At 48.0% G+C, this 21,167-nt stretch overlaps 9 protein-coding genes and 2 non-coding genes across 12 annotated transcripts; 7 read left to right on the forward strand and 4 right to left on the reverse strand.

Annotated features, from left to right (window-relative positions):
• Nucleotides 1-1,383: 1,383 nt before the first annotated feature.
• On the reverse strand, nucleotides 1,384-2,602 carry FOXG_16792 (uncharacterized protein). Its single transcript, XM_018396800.1, has one exon. It carries the CDS (start codon nucleotides 2,463-2,465, stop codon nucleotides 1,632-1,634), a length of 834 nt encoding a protein of 277 aa, XP_018257577.1. The 5' UTR covers nucleotides 2,466-2,602; the 3' UTR covers nucleotides 1,384-1,631.
• Nucleotides 2,603-3,284: 682 nt separating this feature from the next.
• On the reverse strand, nucleotides 3,285-4,061 carry FOXG_16793 (uncharacterized protein; the record flags this gene model as incomplete). The annotated part of the gene is made up of 1 exon (XM_018396801.1): nucleotides 3,285-4,061. The coding sequence occupies one exon, from the start codon at nucleotides 4,059-4,061 to the stop codon at nucleotides 3,285-3,287; it is 777 nt and encodes a 258-aa protein (XP_018257578.1).
• Nucleotides 4,062-4,644: 583 nt separating this feature from the next.
• Nucleotides 4,645-6,714, reverse strand: FOXG_16794 (uncharacterized protein). The gene is made up of 5 exons (XM_018396802.1): nucleotides 6,345-6,714; nucleotides 5,618-6,286; nucleotides 5,164-5,563; nucleotides 5,012-5,112; nucleotides 4,645-4,956 (listed from the first exon to the last, which is right to left on the reverse strand). Exons 1-5 carry the CDS (start codon nucleotides 6,567-6,569, stop codon nucleotides 4,729-4,731), a joined length of 1,623 nt encoding a protein of 540 aa, XP_018257579.1. The 5' UTR covers nucleotides 6,570-6,714; the 3' UTR covers nucleotides 4,645-4,728.
• A 1,138-nt stretch (nucleotides 6,715-7,852) lies between these two features.
• On the forward strand, nucleotides 7,853-7,935 carry FOXG_22594. Its single transcript has one exon. It is a non-coding gene; the product is annotated as a tRNA-Lys (tRNA).
• Nucleotides 7,936-8,388: 453 nt separating this feature from the next.
• On the forward strand, nucleotides 8,389-9,446 carry FOXG_16795 (uncharacterized protein; the record flags this gene model as incomplete). Its single annotated transcript, XM_018396803.1, has 2 exons — nucleotides 8,389-8,692; nucleotides 8,743-9,446. The coding sequence occupies exons 1-2, from the start codon at nucleotides 8,506-8,508 to the stop codon at nucleotides 9,444-9,446; spliced, it is 891 nt and encodes a 296-aa protein (XP_018257580.1). The 5' UTR covers nucleotides 8,389-8,505.
• A 376-nt stretch (nucleotides 9,447-9,822) lies between these two features.
• FOXG_16796 (uncharacterized protein) lies at nucleotides 9,823-10,661 on the forward strand. The gene is made up of 4 exons (XM_018396804.1): nucleotides 9,823-10,122; nucleotides 10,175-10,257; nucleotides 10,306-10,350; nucleotides 10,404-10,661. The coding sequence occupies exons 1-4, from the start codon at nucleotides 9,897-9,899 to the stop codon at nucleotides 10,434-10,436; spliced, it is 387 nt and encodes a 128-aa protein (XP_018257581.1). The 5' UTR covers nucleotides 9,823-9,896; the 3' UTR covers nucleotides 10,437-10,661.
• A 698-nt stretch (nucleotides 10,662-11,359) lies between these two features.
• On the forward strand, nucleotides 11,360-13,384 carry FOXG_16797 (N1-acetylpolyamine oxidase). The gene is made up of 2 exons (XM_018396805.1): nucleotides 11,360-12,883; nucleotides 12,940-13,384. The coding sequence occupies exons 1-2, from the start codon at nucleotides 12,174-12,176 to the stop codon at nucleotides 13,268-13,270; spliced, it is 1,041 nt and encodes a 346-aa protein (XP_018257582.1). The 5' UTR covers nucleotides 11,360-12,173; the 3' UTR covers nucleotides 13,271-13,384.
• Nucleotides 13,385-14,723: 1,339 nt separating this feature from the next.
• FOXG_16798 (uncharacterized protein) lies at nucleotides 14,724-16,310 on the forward strand. The gene is made up of 2 exons (XM_018396806.1): nucleotides 14,724-15,047; nucleotides 15,100-16,310. The coding sequence occupies exons 1-2, from the start codon at nucleotides 14,885-14,887 to the stop codon at nucleotides 16,248-16,250; spliced, it is 1,314 nt and encodes a 437-aa protein (XP_018257583.1). The 5' UTR covers nucleotides 14,724-14,884; the 3' UTR covers nucleotides 16,251-16,310.
• A 128-nt stretch (nucleotides 16,311-16,438) lies between these two features.
• On the reverse strand, nucleotides 16,439-16,538 carry FOXG_22595. Its single transcript has one exon. It is a non-coding gene; the product is annotated as a tRNA-Leu (tRNA).
• Nucleotides 16,539-17,026: 488 nt separating this feature from the next.
• On the forward strand, nucleotides 17,027-17,676 carry FOXG_16799 (uncharacterized protein; the record flags this gene model as incomplete). Its single annotated transcript, XM_018396807.1, has 1 exon — nucleotides 17,027-17,676. The coding sequence occupies one exon, from the start codon at nucleotides 17,027-17,029 to the stop codon at nucleotides 17,576-17,578; it is 552 nt and encodes a 183-aa protein (XP_018257584.1). The 3' UTR covers nucleotides 17,579-17,676.
• Nucleotides 17,677-18,150: 474 nt separating this feature from the next.
• FOXG_16800 (uncharacterized protein) lies at nucleotides 18,151-21,105 on the forward strand. 2 transcript variants are annotated; one of them, XM_018396808.1, is made up of 5 exons: nucleotides 18,151-18,642; nucleotides 18,707-19,456; nucleotides 19,506-19,819; nucleotides 19,867-20,160; nucleotides 20,207-21,105. In XM_018396808.1, exons 1-5 carry the CDS (start codon nucleotides 18,460-18,462, stop codon nucleotides 20,859-20,861), a joined length of 2,196 nt encoding a protein of 731 aa, XP_018257585.1. In that variant the 5' UTR covers nucleotides 18,151-18,459; the 3' UTR covers nucleotides 20,862-21,105. The 2 variants fall into 2 exon arrangements, with proteins under 2 accessions (XP_018257585.1, XP_018257586.1); XM_018396809.1 differs by having other exon boundaries at nucleotides 18,151-19,456.
• Nucleotides 21,106-21,167: the final 62 nt, after the last annotated feature.

Below are 21,167 nucleotides of genomic sequence, written 5' to 3' on the forward strand. Positions count from 1 at the left end.
AGCCTGATTGAGGCCCATGGATACACACCATGTCCTTCGAATAGACTCTGACAGTACCCACGAATGCCAGAGTAGTTGCTCAGGAGAGAACTGGCCCAGGAGCAGCGGTAATGTGAAATATTGAGGGCTTACATTCGTGAGATGGTTCTTCATAATCATATCTCCATTATTAGTCGCCTTGAGAGCATCATTCATCATTTCTTTCGTCCAATCCTGTAGGGTTTGAAGATGCTGCTCCGCTTTGTGACGTTGGCGCAGATCACCGTCCAGCAATCGGATCGTGCAATAAACCAGGAGTGCTTGTACACGACTCAGGCTACTCAGAGTGTCTCCAGATGTTCTTCTGCCGTCCTCAGACACCAATAACCTCTCGGCGTTCCGCTCTGCGATCCGGAGCACCATCTCGTTGGTCTCGGGTGTCCTTGACAAATATGAAGACAATGTTGTGAAAGCATCACTAATGCAGTCGGGGAGACTGTTTCTGTAGAGTTCATGATGCACAAACACATTACTTCCGCTTCTTGTCCAATCGCTCAGCCAGTCTCTTGTTTGGTATAAAAGCCCCCGAATCATGTCCGTAGTGAGATGCGCCCTATTCGACTCTTGAATCGGAACTGTCCTCCAGGAATCTGGATCAAGGAACCAAGCCACCTTCAAATCTTCTAATGAGATAGTACCCGGAGCGCTTTGATGACTCTCCACTTCTATGTCTACCAGCTCAGACCAACTGTCATCTTGGCCTGACTGCAACAATCGTGCCTCTGGAAAGGCTGCCAACGTGGAGGCTTGTCCCCCGTAGTTCTGTGTAGCTTGATAGACAAAGGTATTGGGTAAAGGCTCATAGAGACAGTCCAAGCCTCGAAGGTCGCAACGGCGGCATTTGGGCTGCTGCTTGGTGCACTTCCTCTTGGACGATTGACAGGCCTTGCAGGCTTTCACCTCGTATCGGGTCAGTCCTAGCCGGCTCATGATTGGATTAACGAGGAAGACTTCGGAACTCTTTTGCTGTTCACAGTAAACACATGGTTGTTTGCGGATAGCGAAGCCTGCTTATAGATCAGATTGCGGGTGAGATGCTACTCGTTACGGTTAGTCTTCCGCACTGCTTGTCTCCACACGCTGATTAATGACGTTTGCCTGCACTAAGCATGGGAACATTCAGTTAAAACAAAGACGGTATGGCAGGTCGGAAGTACAATTCTTGGTCAAAATATAAGATGGCTTCCGGCCGATAAAGCAGCACAAAGGATAGGTTCTAAACTAGTTCTCCGTTTTATCTCATGGTAGCGATGAATTCACTGAGCGGGCCACCTCTCAACTGTTAGTGGGCCAACCTCCGGAGAGAGCTTCACCCAAACACCAAACAAAACCAACTTGGCGTATCTTTGTATCATGCGACCAACATCAACCAAGTGATGGCGCCTCGCAGACAATTAAAAACGTCTCAACTACCAAAGGTTTGAAAGCTCGGAAACACAAAAGGACTCGACTCAGCACGACGCATTGGAGACATCTTCTACCCCCTCAGGGGACGAAAGAGTCTTATTCTAGGTTTTTTTCTTATCATCATTCATGCAGTAGCAAGGTGAATACAAGAGCTGAATGTGTTGGGTAATTTTGTCAGCCAAGCCTTAAAGTGCGACAGCAATTGCCAAAGCCACAAAGCCTATCCAAGGTTTGACATCTCCAGCCGCGTCAACAATGACTGGGGGCTCCGTCGCCATTCCTGGAGTTCCACCATCAGTTGTAGTGCCATCCATACATGTACCAGCATCGCAGGTAGCTATTGGTTGTTGGTAAGACGTCGCCGGTCCAGCCGTTGTATCAGGCTGAGGGGCTTCAGATTGTGAAGCCATCTGTGATTGTTGTGGGCTTGAGTTCCACTGGGTCACTTGAGTGGTGACAGAAGCAGGGACAGAGCAAGCAGTAGGAGTAACCAGTAAACCCCCTCCATTGAAAGGGTTGTACCCGAGACATTGGGCGTACTGGGCAGCACAGCTGGCCATGTTGGTGTCTGGTGCGGTACGACAGGTGTTATAGTCATCGTTACACTCGGTAACGCAGTCGTATGTTTCAGGTATACTTGTGTCTGTACTGACAGCGGGAGTCGTGGTGTCAGCACCAACAGTAGAAGATGAACTCCCGCCATATGCGGGTGCTGAAGAGCTGGAAGTGCTTGAGCGCGTGTTGAGAACAGTGGTTGGCTCTACAGCTGCCGTGCTAGAAGCCCCTGTAGCGCCTCTTGAGCATGCTGTCGGAGCGTTGATTGAGTTTGAGCCCAAGAATGGATTGAATCCGAGACATCTTTCGTAATCCTCCGCACAGAATGCTTGGCTGGCGTCTGGTTCAACTCGGCATGAGTTGTATGCGTCAGTACACGCAGTTGCGCATTCATCGCGCTTGTACAAGCGTGCAAAGCCTGAACCTGCAAGGGCGATTATAAGAAAAGGGATCGTGGACTTCATTGTGACACGAAGCTGATGTTAAGTGATGAGTCGAAGACGGGACATGTCAAAGCGAGCGGCAATAGAGAGCGATGTTGGAATGTGCGGAACGTAGTTCTTGAGGATCTTGATACTTACAATCACCTCTTATAAGTCACTGTATCGCATCTAGTTGTCTAGGGGATGCTGAACTGCTTTGAGGCATTGGTTAGGCAGCTGCTAGCATCCGAGACATGGCTCCCATTCATCCTGTTTGCGTCTTGTGCCACGTGCAATCGCAGAGGGGCTATATTGAATTTTATTACATTGGCTTGCGATGCACCGATCTCAAACGGCATGGATTTGGCGCTAGCTAATTGCAGACTTGTACCATTGTGATTGACATGATGTTTTTGGTCCGGCCGTTTTCGGTTACTGAAACAACGCCACCCACAATTCCGAATACAAGGTAGAAGCCACATGCTTTTATCTTTATGTAAATCTTACATCGTTATTACAATCAATAGCTCAAGATGTAAAATGTCCGGCACGATGTAGTGTTGTAAGGGCTTATTGACTCTTGTCCTTGTCACCAAGTTCATCGACCATCCCAGCAGCTGCCACGCAATGCACGAAGGACAAAGTCCAGGATTATATACGGGTCATGAATAAATAAATTAATAAAATCAGCTCATTTTCAAGTCTTCTGACCATTTCTATAGAAAGCAAAACCAAATCGTACATCCAAACTTGCTTTGTTATCTACCTATGTCTACAGTCGTATTCTCAAACACCTGCCATCCAACACTAGACCGCTTCTTATAAGCTAGCACCCGAATAAAAGCCATCCCAGTCACTGGCTTACAGATTGACAAGGGCTTCAGGCTCAAGTTTCAGGTCCGACATGCCTTCCAAGGTGCTGCAGAAGCGTCCGTCACCAAGTCCACGCTCAGGAGTCATCTCTGCAAAGTCTTCAACGGACGGGTTGATATCCGTCGATCCCTCACGGGTATCAAGCATGAACGCACTTGATGGAGTGAACGAACTCGAGGTCGTCGACATAGTGCTGTAAGCACCGCCAGACATAAATGCATCTCCAGTAACAGTCTCAACGACCGAACGGGTGTACTTACCTGCTCCGCTGACCTCCTCAAACTCAGACTTCCAAGTACGAGTAGTTTCGCTGCTTGGAGCCTGCATTAATTCAATGGGGACCGGCCCTTGACAACGAACATGCTGGGTGATGTTAGCATCTGGCAAACCTGGTGGGACATACAGGCCGAGGTTTGCTCCACGAGCAACGGTAAGGCCATTGTGGATGCCCACAACAAAATCCAGAAATCGTTGATCGTACTCGGAGAAAGACTCAATGCCACGAGAAGCTCGAATAATGTCGACAAGATTGTCGAGGAACGCGAGCTGGGTTCTTGGGTCGACGCGAGCAGCATACGCAACCAGGATCTCAAACTCCACGAATGTCAAGCCCTCGTCTCCTCCGAGAGAGAACACGATGTCATCAACTGCTTGACACACGGCAGCGTTCGACCACTTTTGTTGGCCGTGGTTCGTTGCGATCGAGAACGCATCGTCGATGACGGCTGCTCTGTCGTAGCTAAACTTGTTCCAAATAGACTCCATTTTGGCGTTGGAAGCTGGAAGAACGTTTTTGGAGTTGGTAGAAGTGATGAGTTGATTTTAGCTGGAAATATTAGTGTTGAAAAGCTGAGATGAGTCGAAATGAAGAATCGGCAGGCGAATCTGGTTCCCTTATTATAGTTCGAAGCTGCTACGGTTCTGTGTCATGTATCAGGATCTCATCCAAGGTGTTCACAGGTTCTAGATAGATTTTGCAGCTTGTTTCTTTTTGCTATCTGATCACCGATATCAAAGAGGGTTGTTAAATAAGAGTAAATCATTGTTTCCTGGCCGATCCCCTTTGAACAGAGGTGAGAGCACGGAATCCGGTGTGTTTGGAACAAAGCACCTGGACATCAATGTTTCTGTTCGAGGTGGTGAGCAAAGGTCAGAAGAATATCGGTCTGATGACTTTTCTACTGTGCAGGCATGAGGGATAAAGGTCCTTTTGTGTTTTCGGCTGTTCTTTGCCCCGTCCTTGGGTTTTGGGCCTACGATAGGTACAAAGCCATACTTATAGAGATGCTTCTCTGTATGAATTATTTTCAGTTTTACAACCTCCTCAAAGGCTAGAGGATGCTAACATTTCTCGGTCAATGGCTTCGGAACCTCATATTTCGTACTCCAAAACGGCAGTTCTGGTTCTATTCTATGTTGGCATTGTCTAACATTAATGAGCAAATCTGAAGTCCAGCCTCTTATTGCCTTCATCTTTGGTCGTCCTCAGATACTCATCCTTCTCTCCATCCGACATAGCATTCCAAATGCGTTCTCGAGTCTTATTTCGCCATATGTAGTACCCCTTGATAAAAATTGTCATCACCACGTTCCAACCAACAAGTGCAAGGAGAACTTTGTTTCCCCGTCGGTACAGAGGCTTGTCATCATCACGATAGATCTGTGCGTTTCGTGAGCCACGATTGAGACAGCGATGAATGTGATCTTAGACTAACCTGAGATGAGATTACAGAGCTTGCTTGGCAAATCATGTTGTACATGGCACTGCCCACTGTTCGGGTGCGAACAGAACCAGCGTTTCTCGATGTCAAACTGACTGCAGAGCTGTCAGTAAAGGAACATAACCAAAAGAGAATCTTGTTCATACCGTTGATTGAGTGGATGTAAGGGAATCCAATCATCAAGATTGTTGCTGAATACCACGCCCAAGGGCTAGCGTTTGCGGGAAGCAGCTCGAGAGTTAAGAGCAACACGAAGCACCAGAACGAATAGTAGAGCAAGAGAGCCATTCTGTTGTTGATCTTTTCTGAATACCAAGAGATAAGGATCAAGTGTGCCAGGAAAAGAACATATCCCGGAATGGTCAGCAGATTCGTCTCAAAGGTGCCGAATCCTAAGGCCTTCAGGTTGAGGGTAAGATAGGCAGTGACGGGGTTTGTCGGAATCAGCATGGTCCAACTGATCATGTATAATGGCCAGAGGTCATAGTCCATGAGTGCATCCCAGAGGAGCTTGAGTGTAAGGCCTTGACGGTTATGCATGCCTCCCTGTTCCGCCATGTCAGTGTTGCTAGAGTGGGTAAAGGTACGGAGTTCACTTACCTTGCCAGGGTCGTCACGCAAGACACGGTTGACCATGATGACTTCTTCTCTCTCAGTGAACCAACCGTCTTTACCACGGAACCAACTAGCTGTTTGTGTTGGACCGGGTGGTAGGTAGAACCAAGACACCACGCCGATGAAGAATGTCAGAGTGCCCTCGAGGACAAACAGCCAGCGCCAACCTTCCCAGCCTCCGACCGAGCGCATGTGAAGGATGCCATATGCCAGAAATGCGGCGACGATGAAAGTACCATTTGAAGCGCAGTAGAAGAAACCGACGCGCATGGGAAGCTCCCTATTGGTATAGAAGTACGAGAGGTAGAGCAGCGCATCTGGGATGAACCCTCCCTCGATGAGTCCCAGCAGAGCGCGAGTCGCATAGAAGCTTTGCTTGTCTTGGACAAAGCCTTGGCAGATACCGATGATACTCCATGTCACCATCTGAATGGGGATCCAAACATCAGGGCCGAGCTTTTTGGAGATCATTTGTGATGGGACTTCTGCAGACAAGAAGCAGAGGTAGAAGATCATCATGCCGTAGTTGTAGTCGTTAGTGTTGAGGCCAAGATCGTCGAGCATGCCATCGCTCAGAGCCTGTGAGATATTGCCACGGTCGAGTTGTAGCGCAAAGAACATGAGGCAAACCCAAGAGCAGATTCTCTTGTCTAACTGGAAGGCACCAAGCAGGTCAGTATGGCATCAAGTCGCCAACAGGGGATGAGCTTACCCGTCTGACTAGTTTCTTCTCCTCCTTTTCCGTCCATTCGGCAGTTGGGTCATATCGATGAATGCCTTCATATTCTGGAATAGGCTTGTACAGCTCTGTAGCTCCTCCAGATACAAATGTGTCGCCGGTGAAGTAGGCACGCTTCTGTGTTGAACCGTAGTCGTAATCGGAGTCAGACGCCGTAATGATCGGGTCGTCGATCGTGGTTGGCTTCTTGTCTGCCATATTTCCAGGCCCGAGATGCGAAATGTGTCGGTACTCGGTCAACTACATACAGCCTATCGGTGTGCCAAGCTCGGTATATAAGTAATTCGGGACATTTTCTAAGATCCATTGTTGTATATCGTGCGCTGAGGATTAAATGGTGCAATGGTACAGATTGTCTGGCATATACCTGTCTAGTGTAGTTTTCCAACCATATATGTAACGCATAGGCGATGGTGCAATTTCTCGGAGGATATGTCGAATCTCTCCAACATGGCATTGGCTCAAAAACACGAAATCTCCGCTGCATCTTCTGCCGATGTCCCGCGGAGCTCAGTGGGTCAACATGGAAAAGGGTTTGCAATGAGACATGAAACAGATGACTTCCGATAAAGGGATCAGCCTAACTCGCGCAATTTGGGCTTGGCATTACCATTAAGGCCGCAATTGTAGACCTTCTGGAAATGGTGGCTCTGCTGATCAAGTCGACTAGTTCGTCAGTTGGTCTGTCCCTTGAACGCGTGCGAGGGCCACTCGATGGCGTCAACAACACTGCCGAGAGTTTCTCCGGAATAAATAATTCTCGTCAAACATTCGTATTGAACGAGCTTTCAGTACTCAAATCATTTTCCTTTTCAATCTCGAAGGGCTTGTACTTCATCCGCTTGTCTTTCCTTTTGGCGATGTTCAGACGGCAATAACAGTAATCAACGGCACTGCCCGCTTCAGTGGAGCTCAAGAAACTGGCACCAAAAGTGGACTCGGGGATGAAAAGCGCCACTGGGGAGCAGGGTCTAATTTCCCCGTTACCGATCCGTCGCCCGCATCGTTTGCTCCGAGATGTTCCAACACTTCGAAGGCCAGAGTTCCCATAATAGAAGGGTCACAAAATACGAATTCGCTGATTGATCAAAGCTAGAAGAATGAATGACAATAAAGAATAAATAGCAAGTAGGTTTATCGTTGCGTAGTTTTTGGTTGATTCCGGGTTGTGTGGTGATGGTCTTTTGCTTTGTCTTTTGATTGCGAAGGTTTGTCATGATCGTAGAAAAAGTTATTTCACATTGTAACAAGGCGACGAGGAATTACAATGTCGAAGTGATTAAAAATCAACTCTTTACGAATATCTTCCCAAGCCCGCTCGAATAATACAACCAATCAAGGAGGCAGGCATGCTTAAACACAACACACAAGATCCCAGAAGTTAATTGCCAATACCCTACCCTGGAGACAGCACTGGTCTGCCTGAGGGGAACGCAACTGAGGTCTCACTGCTGGTTTGAAAAGCAACCAATCAGAGCCACGCCCGGTTAGCTCAATCGGTAGAGCGTGAGACTCTTACGAGTACGCGATCTCAAGGTTGCGGGTTCGACCCCCGCATCGGGCTGTTCCTATAAAAACGATTGCGAGCAATAGCGAGGCATCTCTTTTTGCCATTTTGCACTTTTTCTGAATCCTTTAACCTTTTGCTGGTGAAGACAACATACAACAGGGCGACATTCGGTTCTCACGTCGGCCCCACTGCTGGTCTCAGGCGATCCCATGGGAGGAGCTTCTAATGCGCATCTGCTCCTCCACAGTTTCTCGGAAAAGTGATGACACAGAATTGAAATGCACTTAAAATAACTGAGCGGAAATCAATCACAGTTTGACTCGTTTTAACAAGTGAAAATGGCACTCAATCCGAGCCAGTTCCACTGACCGCGTCATCTTGGTGGGTTGGTCAAGGGGCCAACATTGCTAGCTCGTCAATATTCGCATTCAGAATACGAAAATTATCATCAGAACCTCCTTAAGAACGCCCAAATGTCTGTTCCGTGCAGTAGAATCTTTCTGATCTCGAAGCCTTTCCTTTGTCAGAAAAGTCTCAATTATTCCCTGCAAATTCTTCTGTCCGTTCTTGAGGTCGTTGTTCACATACATATCGTTATCCCTCTTTTAGTTTTCGTATCCGAAGATGAGCGGAGATGGGCCATACGGACCCGTTGTCAACGGGACTCAGATCGTCTTTTTCGAATACTTGCCCAACAAACCTGCCGCCATATCCTTCGTTGTTCTCTTCGGCATTGTAACTTTAGTCCACTTGGTATTCCTCTTCATCCTTCGAGCCTGGTTCTTCATCCCCTTCATCCTCGGTGGCATCTGTAAGTAGACCCCATAGCCTTGGCGTTGGTACCTTCTGACACGGGTCCAGGTGAGATCTTTGGTTACTTCGGTCGAGCTCAAGCCCACGATGCCCCTGATAAAGCAGGTCCCTTTATCCTCCAGAACGTCCTTCTCCTCGCCGGAACACCTTTCCTAGCCGCGACGATCTACATGAGTCTTCGGCGTGTTGCCACGGCGCTTGACTCCCAACATCTTTCGTTTATAAGTCTTCGATGGTTGACAAAACTATACGTCCTTATTGACATCGCATGCATTGTCAGCCAATTCATAGGCGCCATCATACCTGCTTCTGGAGAACCAGATGCCATCACTAAAGGCCGAACTATTCTTATTGCTGGTCTGATAGTTCAACTCTGCGCCTTGAGTATCTTTATCCTCACGTCGCTGTATCTGTACATACGCATAAGACAAGAAACTGGACCGTTCTTGGATTCATCCCTGGTACGGTGGCGGCGATACTTCAGAACCATCGAGGCTGTGACGATCATCATGATTATTCGCAGTATTGTCCGTGCAGTCGAGTATCTTCAAGGGCAAGGGGGGTTCGTCATATCTCACGAAGTCTTCATCTATCTCTTTGACGCCTCACTTATGTTCCTGGTCATGCTCTTGTTTTTGATCGTTCATCCAGGACGGCTGGTCAAGAGCGGTACAAGGATGAAGTGGAGGGGACAGACGCATATTGATGAGGCAGGTGATGATATCATGCATCTGCGTGAGTATCGAGCTTAGCATATTCCAGTTGCTTGAAGAAAATGAGAATGCCTATCATTATGTAAACAGAATCAGATTTTTATGGCTTTCGAGTGATTCCAAAATACAACCAGTGCATTCATTTCAGTCTTTCAGACAATTGAAAAGAACATTAAGCGGTAGCATAGCGAGATTAGTCAGACCGAGATAATCACTGCAGGGAGATATAAGCTCTCAATTATAACGAGTTTGAACCACCAAGTTTGGTTTCAGGCATCTCTGACAAGTCTGACAAGAATGAAGGTGATGTCGATTTCGGCGATGAAATGGAGGAGCGAAGCGGCGCGATAAGAAGCGATAAGATAAGATAAGCCACCAAACCCCGCTGTTCATTGGCCGATTCCTGATGTCATCTCGCGACAACATCAATTTTCAGCCTTCACTCATCTCATTGCAGGACCATCTTCAACACCAACAGTACAGCCTATCATGTTTGCTATTCGACGAATCATCGCCCGCCCTGTGCTGCGCGTAGCGACGCGTCAGATCCACGTGACACCACGTCGCTTCGCCTCTGCCGATCAGCCACCCAACATGCAGCAGATCGAATCAATGATGAATGACCCTCATATTCGTGAGACGTTTGAGAAGCTGAGCCGTCATCCTCCGGCCATTGAGGCCATGCAGAAGATGGGGGACATTATCAAGAGCAAGGGTAAGAAACTTCGGTGAATCCAATTGCAACCTCGGCTGATTATCTGGCACAGGGCTTGCCACTTCAGGGCCACCGAGCAAGATGGACATCATGAAGCTCATGATGGATAAGGAGTTTCGTGATGCAGCGACAACGGTATGTTTGTCGTCCGAGTCTTTAATTGTGTGCTAATTGGGATTGTAGTTGACGACCGAAATGCAAAATGCTGGTGTTGAGATCAACCCTGATGTTAGCTTTCGTACCTGCTTCATTCCCGTCCAAGTCACTGACAGTATCCCTAGGTCTTCATGAAGATGATGCAGGGTGAGAAATGAAGTTGATATCTTCATACGGGAAAGTGTAGGGTTTATTGCATCAGTCATGACAAGAGTTGCGATGGCTCCGAGAACAGATTGTCGTTAGCCCTCAAGCATCGAAGAAGCCAGCGTATATTATTCAGGACTTGAACTAAACTGTCTTGCAACATCACCAATGTGTCAGAGCCGTGTTAAAAACTGGTCGATTGTGAATTGCGTCATGTGATATATCGTATACCCAGCGACGAGCCCTTGAAGTCCATAGCAAACGCCCGATTTGTTAATCCCCAAGCCGTCTCTACATATGTTTCATTCTATTTCAGGGCAATACTTATCATGTGTATCGATCCAAGGCCCCGGACCTTAGCTTCCGACGGACACTATCGGAGTCACCGCTCGATAGTCTCATGCAAGATCCCAATCAAGAAGGCACAAGAGGTCAAAGCTGAGAAAGGAAATTGAATGCGAGGCATAGAGTTCACGTGAGACTGTTCTCTCTGCCGTTCTGACACATTGAGATGAGTATGTCGCAGAATTAAGTCAGCTCACCCGTTCAGCAAGCCACATAACCGAAACAGTTCGGCATGAAATTATAACCAAGGGAGTGACATAGCTTGATGAATGTTCCAGACAGATACCAGAGATATTAGACATAAAAACAAGCTTCTGCAACAGACTACCGGATTGGCTGTCGCTGGCAATTGGTAAAATTGCGGGATTTTTAGTTCACGCTAGCCCGGGCCCCTTGACACTTCTCCCGTGATCAGAATACGGCCTTGAGGTCTAGGCCACAGCTGAACTCTCTCGTGGTCTAGGAGCCAATCAATTTTATCACTAGACCAGTTTCCAGATGCCTATTGAGGAAGCTGGTCCCAGATCTGCACAGGTAATCGCGACTTGGTCTGGCGTTGCTACGTGATCTGAGCTAGTGAGAAGCTGAACCAAGACATGCATCGTAGCCTAGGAGACTTCCAGGGGAATTGGCGCCTTTGGTCTTGAACATTGGTATGGATGGTGGTCGCTTGATTAACGTTCAAGCGAGGGGTGTTTATCTTTGGAGCATGATAACATACTAGCTCGTTTAACATAAAGGGCAAAGCGCCGTGCTGGCAGTTCTGGTCCATTCAGTCTTCATTGATACCTCCATTGATCCACGTTTGCCTATACCTCGATAGTCCATCAAAAACGGCAAGATGAGGCACTCAATCACACAGCTTACAGCTGTTTTCACAGCCCTATCCACAACAGCCCATTCCGCCATCCTTCAACGGGACAAGCAAGGGTCCTGCGCGAAGACCAAGGTCGCTATCCTCGGAGCCGGTGTTGCTGGCATAGCAGCAGCCCAAAACTTGACAAAAGCAGGCATTGACCAGTTCATCATTGTAGAGCATAATGACTACATTGGCGGGCGAATGAGGAAACAATCCTTTGGCAAGAACGCAGATGGACAACCTTACACAATTGAGTTTGGCGCCAACTGGGTTGAGGGTATCGGATCAGAAGCTACACATGAGAATCCCATCTGGCAGTTGGCAAAGAAGTATGACTTGAAATCGCATGAGTCCGATTACGACAACTACTTGACATTTGATCACAAAGGGACAGACAAACTGGAGCAACACGATCAAAAGCCTGGGAGAAGATCTACAGCAAGGCTGAAAGCAGAAGCTGGTCATCTCCTGCTCGGGAACTTGCAAGATACTTTCCGTACGTGCTGCCATCCGCTCAGCAGGATGGCGCCCAGACAAGGATGACATGCACGCCCAAGCCGCAGACTGGTGGAAATGGGACTTTGAATCCGCCTGGACACCCGACGAAAGTGGCCTTATCTTTGGAGTGGCTGGTGGTAATGCGACATTTGGCTACTTCAGCGATGTCAGTAACCTCGTCGTTGACCAGCGTGGCTTCAGTACCATCATACAAGAGGAGGCCAAGACGTTCCTAAAGAAAGGTGATGCAAGACTCCGACTCAAGACCACTGTCGAAGGTATCAAATACGGAAAGGACGGCGTGACAATCACAACGGACAAGGGTGATTGCATCCAAGCCGACTACGCGATCTGCACCTTTTCGCTAGGAGTGTTGCAGAGCAATACCACCGAGTTCAGCCCCCCTCTCCCCGACTGGAAGCAAAGTGCCATTGATCAGTTTGCCATGGGCACGTACACCAAGATCTTCATGCAGTTCGAAGAGGCTTTCTGGGACAACCAAACGCAATTCTTCCTCTATGCCGATCCTCTCGAGCGTGGCCGGTACCCTCTCTTCCAATCACTCAACCCTGAGGGTTTTGCGCCGGGTTCCAACATTCTCTTCGGAACTGTTACTGGACAACAAGCATGGCGCGTAGAACGTCAGACCAACAATGAGACGATGGAACAGATTCTTGATGTCTTGAGACTGATGTTTCCCGACAAGAATGTGACGACACCGACTGCTTTTACCTACCCTCGCTGGAGCACTGAACCGTAAGTCAAGAACAACCCGCTCACAGTCGAATGACTCTTGGACTAACGACACGCAGTTGGGCATATGGCTCCTACAGCAATTGGCCCGTCGGCATGACTCTTGAGAAGCATCAAAACATGCGCGCCAATGTTGAGCGCCTCTGGTTTGCAGGAGAAGCCAATTCTGCAGAGTTCTTTGGGTTCTTGCACGGCGCGTATACTGAGGGTCAAGATATTGCTAATAAGATTGGCAATATCATAAACGGAAAAGCTGGTGATGATGAGTTCGACATGGAGAGGTACGAGAACCTTCATGGAACGACATTTGTGGATGAGTATGATGAGGATAACGGATGGTTGTTTCCGTATGACGTCGAGGGGGACGAAGAGGAAGAAGAGGAAGAATGAGGAGATTGATGTTGATTCTCTGTAAATAATTATGTATGACGGTAATGATTGCAATGTGACGGAAGGCCTGGGTACTATAACGAGATCAATGGACTTTTGTTGGTTTACTCAATATTCTGTCATTCTGATGCGCTTGTTGCATGTTGTCGCCGATACCGCATCGGAGGCTTATAAATCGAGGGGCTGGGGTTCAAGTCAACGCATGCATGCAGGAACTCAATCTCTCGGCCAAGGTATTCGCTCTCATAGAGTTTGAGTTCGTAACGGCAAGACCGTAAAGGCTTTCTTTCTTTGCATATGCCTTATGGATCTCAATATGATAGAGTTTGCGACACCGGGTAGGGCCGAAGATGGTGGATCTGGTTATCAGCAGGCTGCATAAGTAATCTCGTATGGGGCCAAACAATTTGCGAACGACATTATCGCCCAAGCTCTAGAAGGGATCAATTGAGGCTATCGTATGACCTCTTGCAAACTTAAAAACTCTTCAATGCGATATACGCGCATTCACCTCGGGGCTCATCGGCGAGTGAACCGATTCCCTGCTTCTCGGCACTTCTTGGCATGGTTTCTACCCCATCTCTTTGATGATGGATCGACCATGGCCGAGTGGGAGGAGAGTGGGAGAGCAGCCATGATTACAATAACCATAACCCCGCCCTTTTATTTTTCTGTCAGTGCGTAAACGTTTATCCCAATCGGTTCTGGTAAATGGAGTAAATGCTTGGAAATCATATGCAGCCTGCTGATAGAGTGACGCGGCTCGCATAGCCTCATCAAATGCCAACTTAAATTGTTAGTGAGGGCAAAGTCTTGGCAATTGATGTCATGGATGTATGTGCTAAGACTGACTCAGATTTGGGTGTGATGCGCTTGATCTTTGAATCGGGCTGCTAAGGTACGGTACCTTTGGGTGTCCTAAATCCGGTCAGCCCGCTCAGGTCCCAAGCCTCACTAAAGGGTAGAACCAAGAAAATGCGTCGGTCGCAGCAGATGCAAATCCCCAAAACTAGTTTCAATTCTCATACTCCCATGAAACGACCCCAGTTTACGGAATAACAGTGATCAAACAGCTAAAATCCGTAGAGTATCAGTGTCGGATTTAGCGAGTCAGCGGTTTCATAACCCCGTAGAGATTGGTCGGCAAATCAGTTGTCATACTTACCGAGCCTGCCAAGACTTGGCTATGTCGTACTTGCAGGCCACTTATTGGCCGAAGCTCATGCCCAAGTCACGCCAAGGGATCTAAAGTTAAGGTTTAGGTTGCCGAGGCCAACAGTTGATTATGAGAGACGAATCATTGACAAGTGACCGCGTAATTCATTGCTTCGGACGCCGAGTCGAGTAGTACAACACGCGAGCATGGGATACCCATCATGGCTTGGCATCATGGCTTGGCCAAGCATCTCAACGCGTCATAGTCGCTTGATATCTTTTTTCTTGGTGTTTGCTACAACTATCAAAACCCATCATGTCTCCCACCCTTCTCGAAGGTTTGATGGTTGTACACTCTCTAGCCTTTGACGTAGGCCCTATACCTTCCCCCTGGCTATCCGAGCCAATTCGAGGAACTGTTTCATACAAAGGCTACTCTCACGAATCACTAAAACCTCTATGATGCTTCGATCACTCGCTCTCACAAGTTTCCTGGCCGGACAATCGCTACGAGCTGCAGCTCAGCGCGACCAGGTTGATAACAGCAACCTCGACCCATTGAAGTTCAAGAGCGATGGAACATTCCAAATATCCGTCTTTTCAGATCTCCATTTCGCTGAAGGTACGGCATTGAAACCACCATGGTACAAACAAAGCCGCTGACCAAGAACTAGATGCCTCCTCAATAGGACCCGAGAAAGACGCCAGGACTGTCAAGGTCATGGGCGACGTGATCGATGCCGAGCTGCCAGACTTGGTAGTCCTGAACGGCGACCTTATCAATGGCGAATCAACATTCACACATAACAGCACGGTATACATCGATCAGATCGTCTCCCCGATGGTTGATCGAAATATGACATGGGCTTCAACGTATGGAAACCACGATCACAATCGCAACCTCAACGGAACCGCCATGTTGGAGCGCGAGCATACATGGCCCGGATCTCGAACAGATTCAATGGTCCCAGGAAGCGATGCCGGAACAACAAATTACTACCTCCCCGTATACGCATCGAACTGCAGTTCAAACTGCACACCCGAGCTGATACTCTGGTTCTTCGATTCTCGAGGTGGCTTTTACTACCAGGGCGGCGCTCAGCCTAACTGGGTTGACAAGAGCGTCGTGGAATGGTTCAACGAGACCAATGCTAATCTGCGCGAGGAATACGGCAAGAACATTCCTTCGCTGGCCTTTGTTCACATTCCCGTGTACGCCTCTCTTATGCTGCAGAACAATGGTATCGATGAGAATTACCATCCCGGTATCAACGACGAAACTGTCATTCAGCAAGGTGCGGGATGGTGCGCAGACAAGAAGGGAGGTTGCGACTACAGCGATCAAGATCTGCCCTTGATGCAAGCCCTCGTTGCGACACCCGGCGTCATCGGACTCTTTTCCGGCCACGACCACGCGAACTCATGGTGTTACAAGTGGGAAGATAAGGTTGGCGATATGGATCTTCCCGGCAATGGCATCAATCTCTGCTACGGTCAACATACCGGCTACGGTGGCTATGGAGACTGGATCCGAGGTGGTCGCCAAATCGTCGTCACACAAGAGGGTCTCAAGAATTTTGAAATCGACTCGCATATTCGCCTCGAATCGGATGAGGTCGTCGGCAGCATCTCTTTGAACTCGACTTACAACACGGATGCATACGCCGCAACCCCGAACCAGAAGACGTTCCTCAGCATTGCGAGCTCTTCTACGCCGACACCTTCGACGAGACCTGTTTCTTTAGCGGCGCATTTTGGGTTGCATAATGCTTTCAGTTCGTCTTTGGTTGTTTTCGCAGGAGTTATTACATGGATTTTGTTGTGAAAATAGCGTTTAGATTTATTGCATTTAGAGTAAAAATTATAGACAGTGATTCCCCCAGCGTCATCATCTCGTCCCCGCACCGTGATAGCCGTTCTCGACACGCCTGGCCGTCAATTAAAACTATAGGAGCTTTATTACAAAAAAGTATGCAATATCTATCCAGGGATAACTACAAAAAGAGAATTCTTTGATGAGACTGGGACTCGAACCCAGGAGGATTGCTCCACCAGGAAATTGGTGTTAAGGTTAACCTTAACCTGGCGCCATAACCAACTCGGCCATCTCACCCAAGCTAGTGCTGATGCTGAAATTTGCTCGTAGCACAAACCAGATGCCTGATTGACAAAGGCTCCATTGAACAGGATGCACCATTCAATGTGACCAATTTTTTCTGCTGCTTTGATGAAGGAAACGGTGTCGTTTGGGTCTTGTTCTCTCAAACTTATGCTTAAGTTTATGTTTTTCGGGACGAGTTGGGCTTTCAGCCACCAAGCTGAACCATGAACCTTGAAAATGTACTGTTCGAGAGACAAAGCCGGCCACATCAGAGAACAACCAAAGGTTGTCGCTTTATTCAACGACATGCAAGCAATTCGAATAGGAATTCATTGTTCCAATCCCTTGGGGATTCCACTGCGCGGATGAAGTATATAAACCTGGCATAAGTTGCATATCCCCTCATCAATCCACAACTTGCTCCAACATATCCCGAGCTTCATCAACAGCCATTTCTCTCAAACATTCTGCAACTGTACAGCAAAAACAAAATAATCACCATGTCCGTCATGTCCCAAGACGTTGTCGAACACTACTACAAAGGTCACAGGCTTGCAGACAGCATTGAAGATTGGGCTGAAGAGGTCAGCAGCGCAACGGAAGAGATGGAGTTTGTTGAGCCCACCAAGCCTCAAGCTAAGATGCCTCGCATCGGAGATCCGTCTAAAGAGATCCAAATTGCTATTCTGTTGGAGCGACACAACGAAGCTCGGGAGATCATGAAACTAATTGAGGAACAGCTCCTTAAGCTTGGCTGTGAGATTCCACAGGGAGCAATCTCAAAGTCCTCTTCTTCTAAGCATGGTGGCTTGAGCCATCAAGGGGGTTCACACCGTGAGTACTTCACTGAAGACTCTGAGGCCCAAGGTCTCCTATCGCAGGATACCTGGGCGTATATTCCGTTGGATAGTGCTTCTGAGGGCTCAAGGGGAAAGAAGAAGAAGAGAAGCAAGAGACCTAAGACCGAGGAGGAGAAGAACCGGCATATCAACAAGGTCTTCATGCGGGAGAACAGAATCCTTCCATTATTGGATCCTAGCTCTCAGCTTTGAGGCTGGATTGGAGTCTTGTTCTTGATGTATGTATTCAGGCCAAGTTGGTATTGCAGCTGTCAGACAGCGAAAAGGTAAGTCTTAGAAATAGAATTTCGGTAAGTTTTGAATCGAATTTATTGATATAGCCATGGAATTCCACAATTTCCCATAAAATGCGATATGTTATAAAACTCAATATGATCAGTTGATCGTACTGTGTCCAATCGGGGAAGCCAGGAAGCGGCTTGTGGAGTGACCTGAACTGACCTGAAGTGGCTACTTTCTCGGTTCGGTTAGTATTCGTGTCCCGCCTCCGATCTGATGCGATCTCAGCTCGACAACAACACCTTCGACCAAGATCTGTGGTGATGGTGGAAAATTATGAGTTTTGAACAAAGGCCAGAGTGACGTCAGATTGATATCAATGACTGGCGAAAGCAGGGATATACTAATAGCTAGGAAAAATGACCAATCCAGACTTATGCACCAACAGCCTATCGTATGACTATAGCCCAAACGGACTCGAATCCACCAATCAAATGGTCCCGGAGCAAATGCGAGGCGGGGGTCCACCCTGGCCTGGTCTGGTCTTTGAACACGGAATGCAGACAGTCACGACAATCTCTTCTCAGCGACACAACAGCCCAGCCCAGAAAGGAGCCGACATGCGGCACACATACACTGCCTCTACCACGTTTCAACTGCTGAATAGCCTACTTGAACCAACACAATCATCTTTTACGGTACCTCACTCACTATAGCGTAGTGCTTATCATTCCTCCTTTGGGACTGGCAGGTGACCCCAGCAAAATCTCATTCCTCTTTTGCCCCTCGGAGGCAAATTCTCAAGAACAACTAAACCCTTCGAATCTGCACTCGTTTTTGACAGCGAAATTCTCATGAGCAGCTCAAATAAACCCACACGAGCACAAGAACACCAAAAGTCTAATCGACAGTTGCTCCCCAGAAAGTCTCAAAACACAGATCATGAGCCACAATACACGCCCCTCGATGTCTCCGACATACCCAGGGCAGCCTTGACATCAGTCGCGTGCAACAACTGCCGCGTCCGGAAATCAAAGGTTTGTCCTGCCGTGTCATATCGTATTGGTGTCATGTATGAGTAACAGACTTTATTATGTCTAGTGTGATGGTCGTAAACCAACATGTTCAGCCTGTGCGAGCCGAAGACAGCAATGTATATATCGTGCCGAGGTCTCTCATGAGAAGATGGTAGAGCTGAGAAAGGGCTCTAAAGATCTCTTTCAGGCCCTGGAGCTCTTGAGGACTGCCCCGGATGAACAAGTTTTATCTGTGCTGGAGAGATTGCGCAGCAGCGGCTCTGTATCGGAGTTCTTGCAGGTTCTCGACTCGGGCGTCATGAAACCACCTTCACCAATCAACCCCTTAGACACCAGTCTCGTGGGAACTTCGGCTAGCTCTACAATAGAGCTGGATCTCAACATGCGTTATTCTAGCGTCTTTCCGACTCTAGAAACTCTTGATATCAAGGATGTAGATCTTGGTCTACTGGCAGTTAACAAACGAGCCCTGGCATCTTCAAATCAACAAGCGGCAGCACCTTTGACACCATTCACACCAATAGAATTCGGCCAGAGTTCAGAAACACCGACGACTTCTGAATCGTTTTCGACGCCAAGCGATACCACTGGAGATACTGGCGTTGACCCTCGGCTAGAGTCTCTTCAAATATGGCAGTGGACTTCCGTACCTGTACCCGAAAACCTCGCCGCGCAAGCCATATCTTTCTATCTAGTCAACGAACACCCTCTACTAGCATTATTCGACGCCGATCTATTTATTCGCGACTTTGTGGCAGGCGGAGGCCGCTTCTGCTCACAACTCCTCGTCAGCTCACTTCTTGCCTGGGCTTGTGTAAGTTTCTTCCACTTGTCATTCTCAGAATGCTTGCTGACATGGCCAGGCTTCATACTCTCAGTTTGACCCACGAGCTCAAACGCTCTCTCTTGCGTTTCTAAGAGAGGCCAAGAGGCGATGGAAGGATTTAACAGACCATACTGCCATCACCACGTTATCTTCAGCAATGCTTCTTGTCATTACTTGCAACCAGCATGGGCAGGACAAAGTTGGTCTTTTCTATCTCGACGCCAGTGTACAAATAGGTCGTCGACTTGGTCTGTTCGGCGATGAGGAAACATCGGTGCCCAACTTCAACGATGACGACGAATTACGGACAGCAGCATCATTTGCTGCTTGGGGAACCTTTGGCTGGCACAGGTTGGTATTGCCATGACTGTCAAGATACTCATACTGATTTGATGTAGTCTACATTGTATCAATTTTCGAGCGAAGCACCGAATAAGACATCCGCCATCTTTACCTATACCAGGGGATGTGTCTGGGCCGCCTCTAAATGAGTATATGGGCAGCACGTTTACGTGGATATCCAAGTTCTGGGTCATCATACACCAGATATTTCGAGAAGGTTATAACTACTTCAGCCGTCTGCCTATGTCATATGCACACCAGATGTATCAGCTGCTGCTTGACTGGGCTAGTAACCTTCCAGAGGGCGTACAGAGGAGTGAAAACTGCCCCCATCATGTTCTAGTACTACAGTGAGTGGCATAAATCAAGTAGGAGACTTTCAACTGATCCTCGCAGCATTTGGTACCAGACAGCAATAATAGACATATGGCGCCCATTTCTCCGACGTCGAAGCCATGAAGAAGCTGGGGAAAGCGAGCTTGCCACTGCGACGCACGAAGCATCCGTCCATCAACTCAAACGACTTGTATATCTATACCGGAAACGATTTGAGTCAACCAATCTCACCATGTTCATCACTCCCGGATTTCTCACCCTAATCAACGAAGTATTTCGAAACCCCAGTACATCCGACGCTCAGTTTTACTTCATCTTGGCGGCGCGTGGATGCCTATCGATAGCATCTTGGTGCAAGGGGCTCCGAGGTATTACAGAAGGCTTGATGACGATAGGTTGGCAAAACGGAACCTTCAAACGTGAAGGATGGACAAACAACAGCATGATTGAGGACATCAGAGCTACAACACGGGAGCTCAACCAAGAGGGCACATATAGCAGTCTTTACCCAATCAACCTCGATTCAACGAGCGAGAGCATGGACGACATCGGCATGGAAGCCTTGGCGGGCGAATTTCAGAGACTAAGTTCACAAAATGAGCCTACGCGTGGGAAAGAAGTCGAGATGACGAGTGAGCCAAACGTCTGGAAGGGAGATCAACGAGATCTTGATTTGACGTTGACTGAGGCGACGGAAGAAGAGAAATACACTTAGTAACGCCATTGTATGATTTTTGATTGAGCATATGAACTAATGAAGGAGCGTTGACGAGCTGGATAATGGCCACTGCTTATGGCGAACATAGACTGGCTCGTCTGTATAATCTTGTATGTAGATTAGAAGATACCTGATATTAGTCAAGGAAGAGCGATATTGTATATTTATGCTATTTGGCTTGTCTTCTGTCTGGATCCACTCGAGATGCACATCCGGGAGCCAAGTCGTACGAGTGAGAGTTTGGTGAACGCGGTAGTCTTACCGGCCAAACAAAGAGCGGTGGAACTCCCGTCAGCGATAGCT

Source organism: Fusarium oxysporum, chromosome 13 (genome assembly GCF_000149955.1).
Source record: "Fusarium oxysporum f. sp. lycopersici 4287 chromosome 13, whole genome shotgun sequence".
In the NCBI taxonomy this organism is placed as follows: Eukaryota; Fungi; Ascomycota; class Sordariomycetes; order Hypocreales; family Nectriaceae; genus Fusarium; species Fusarium oxysporum.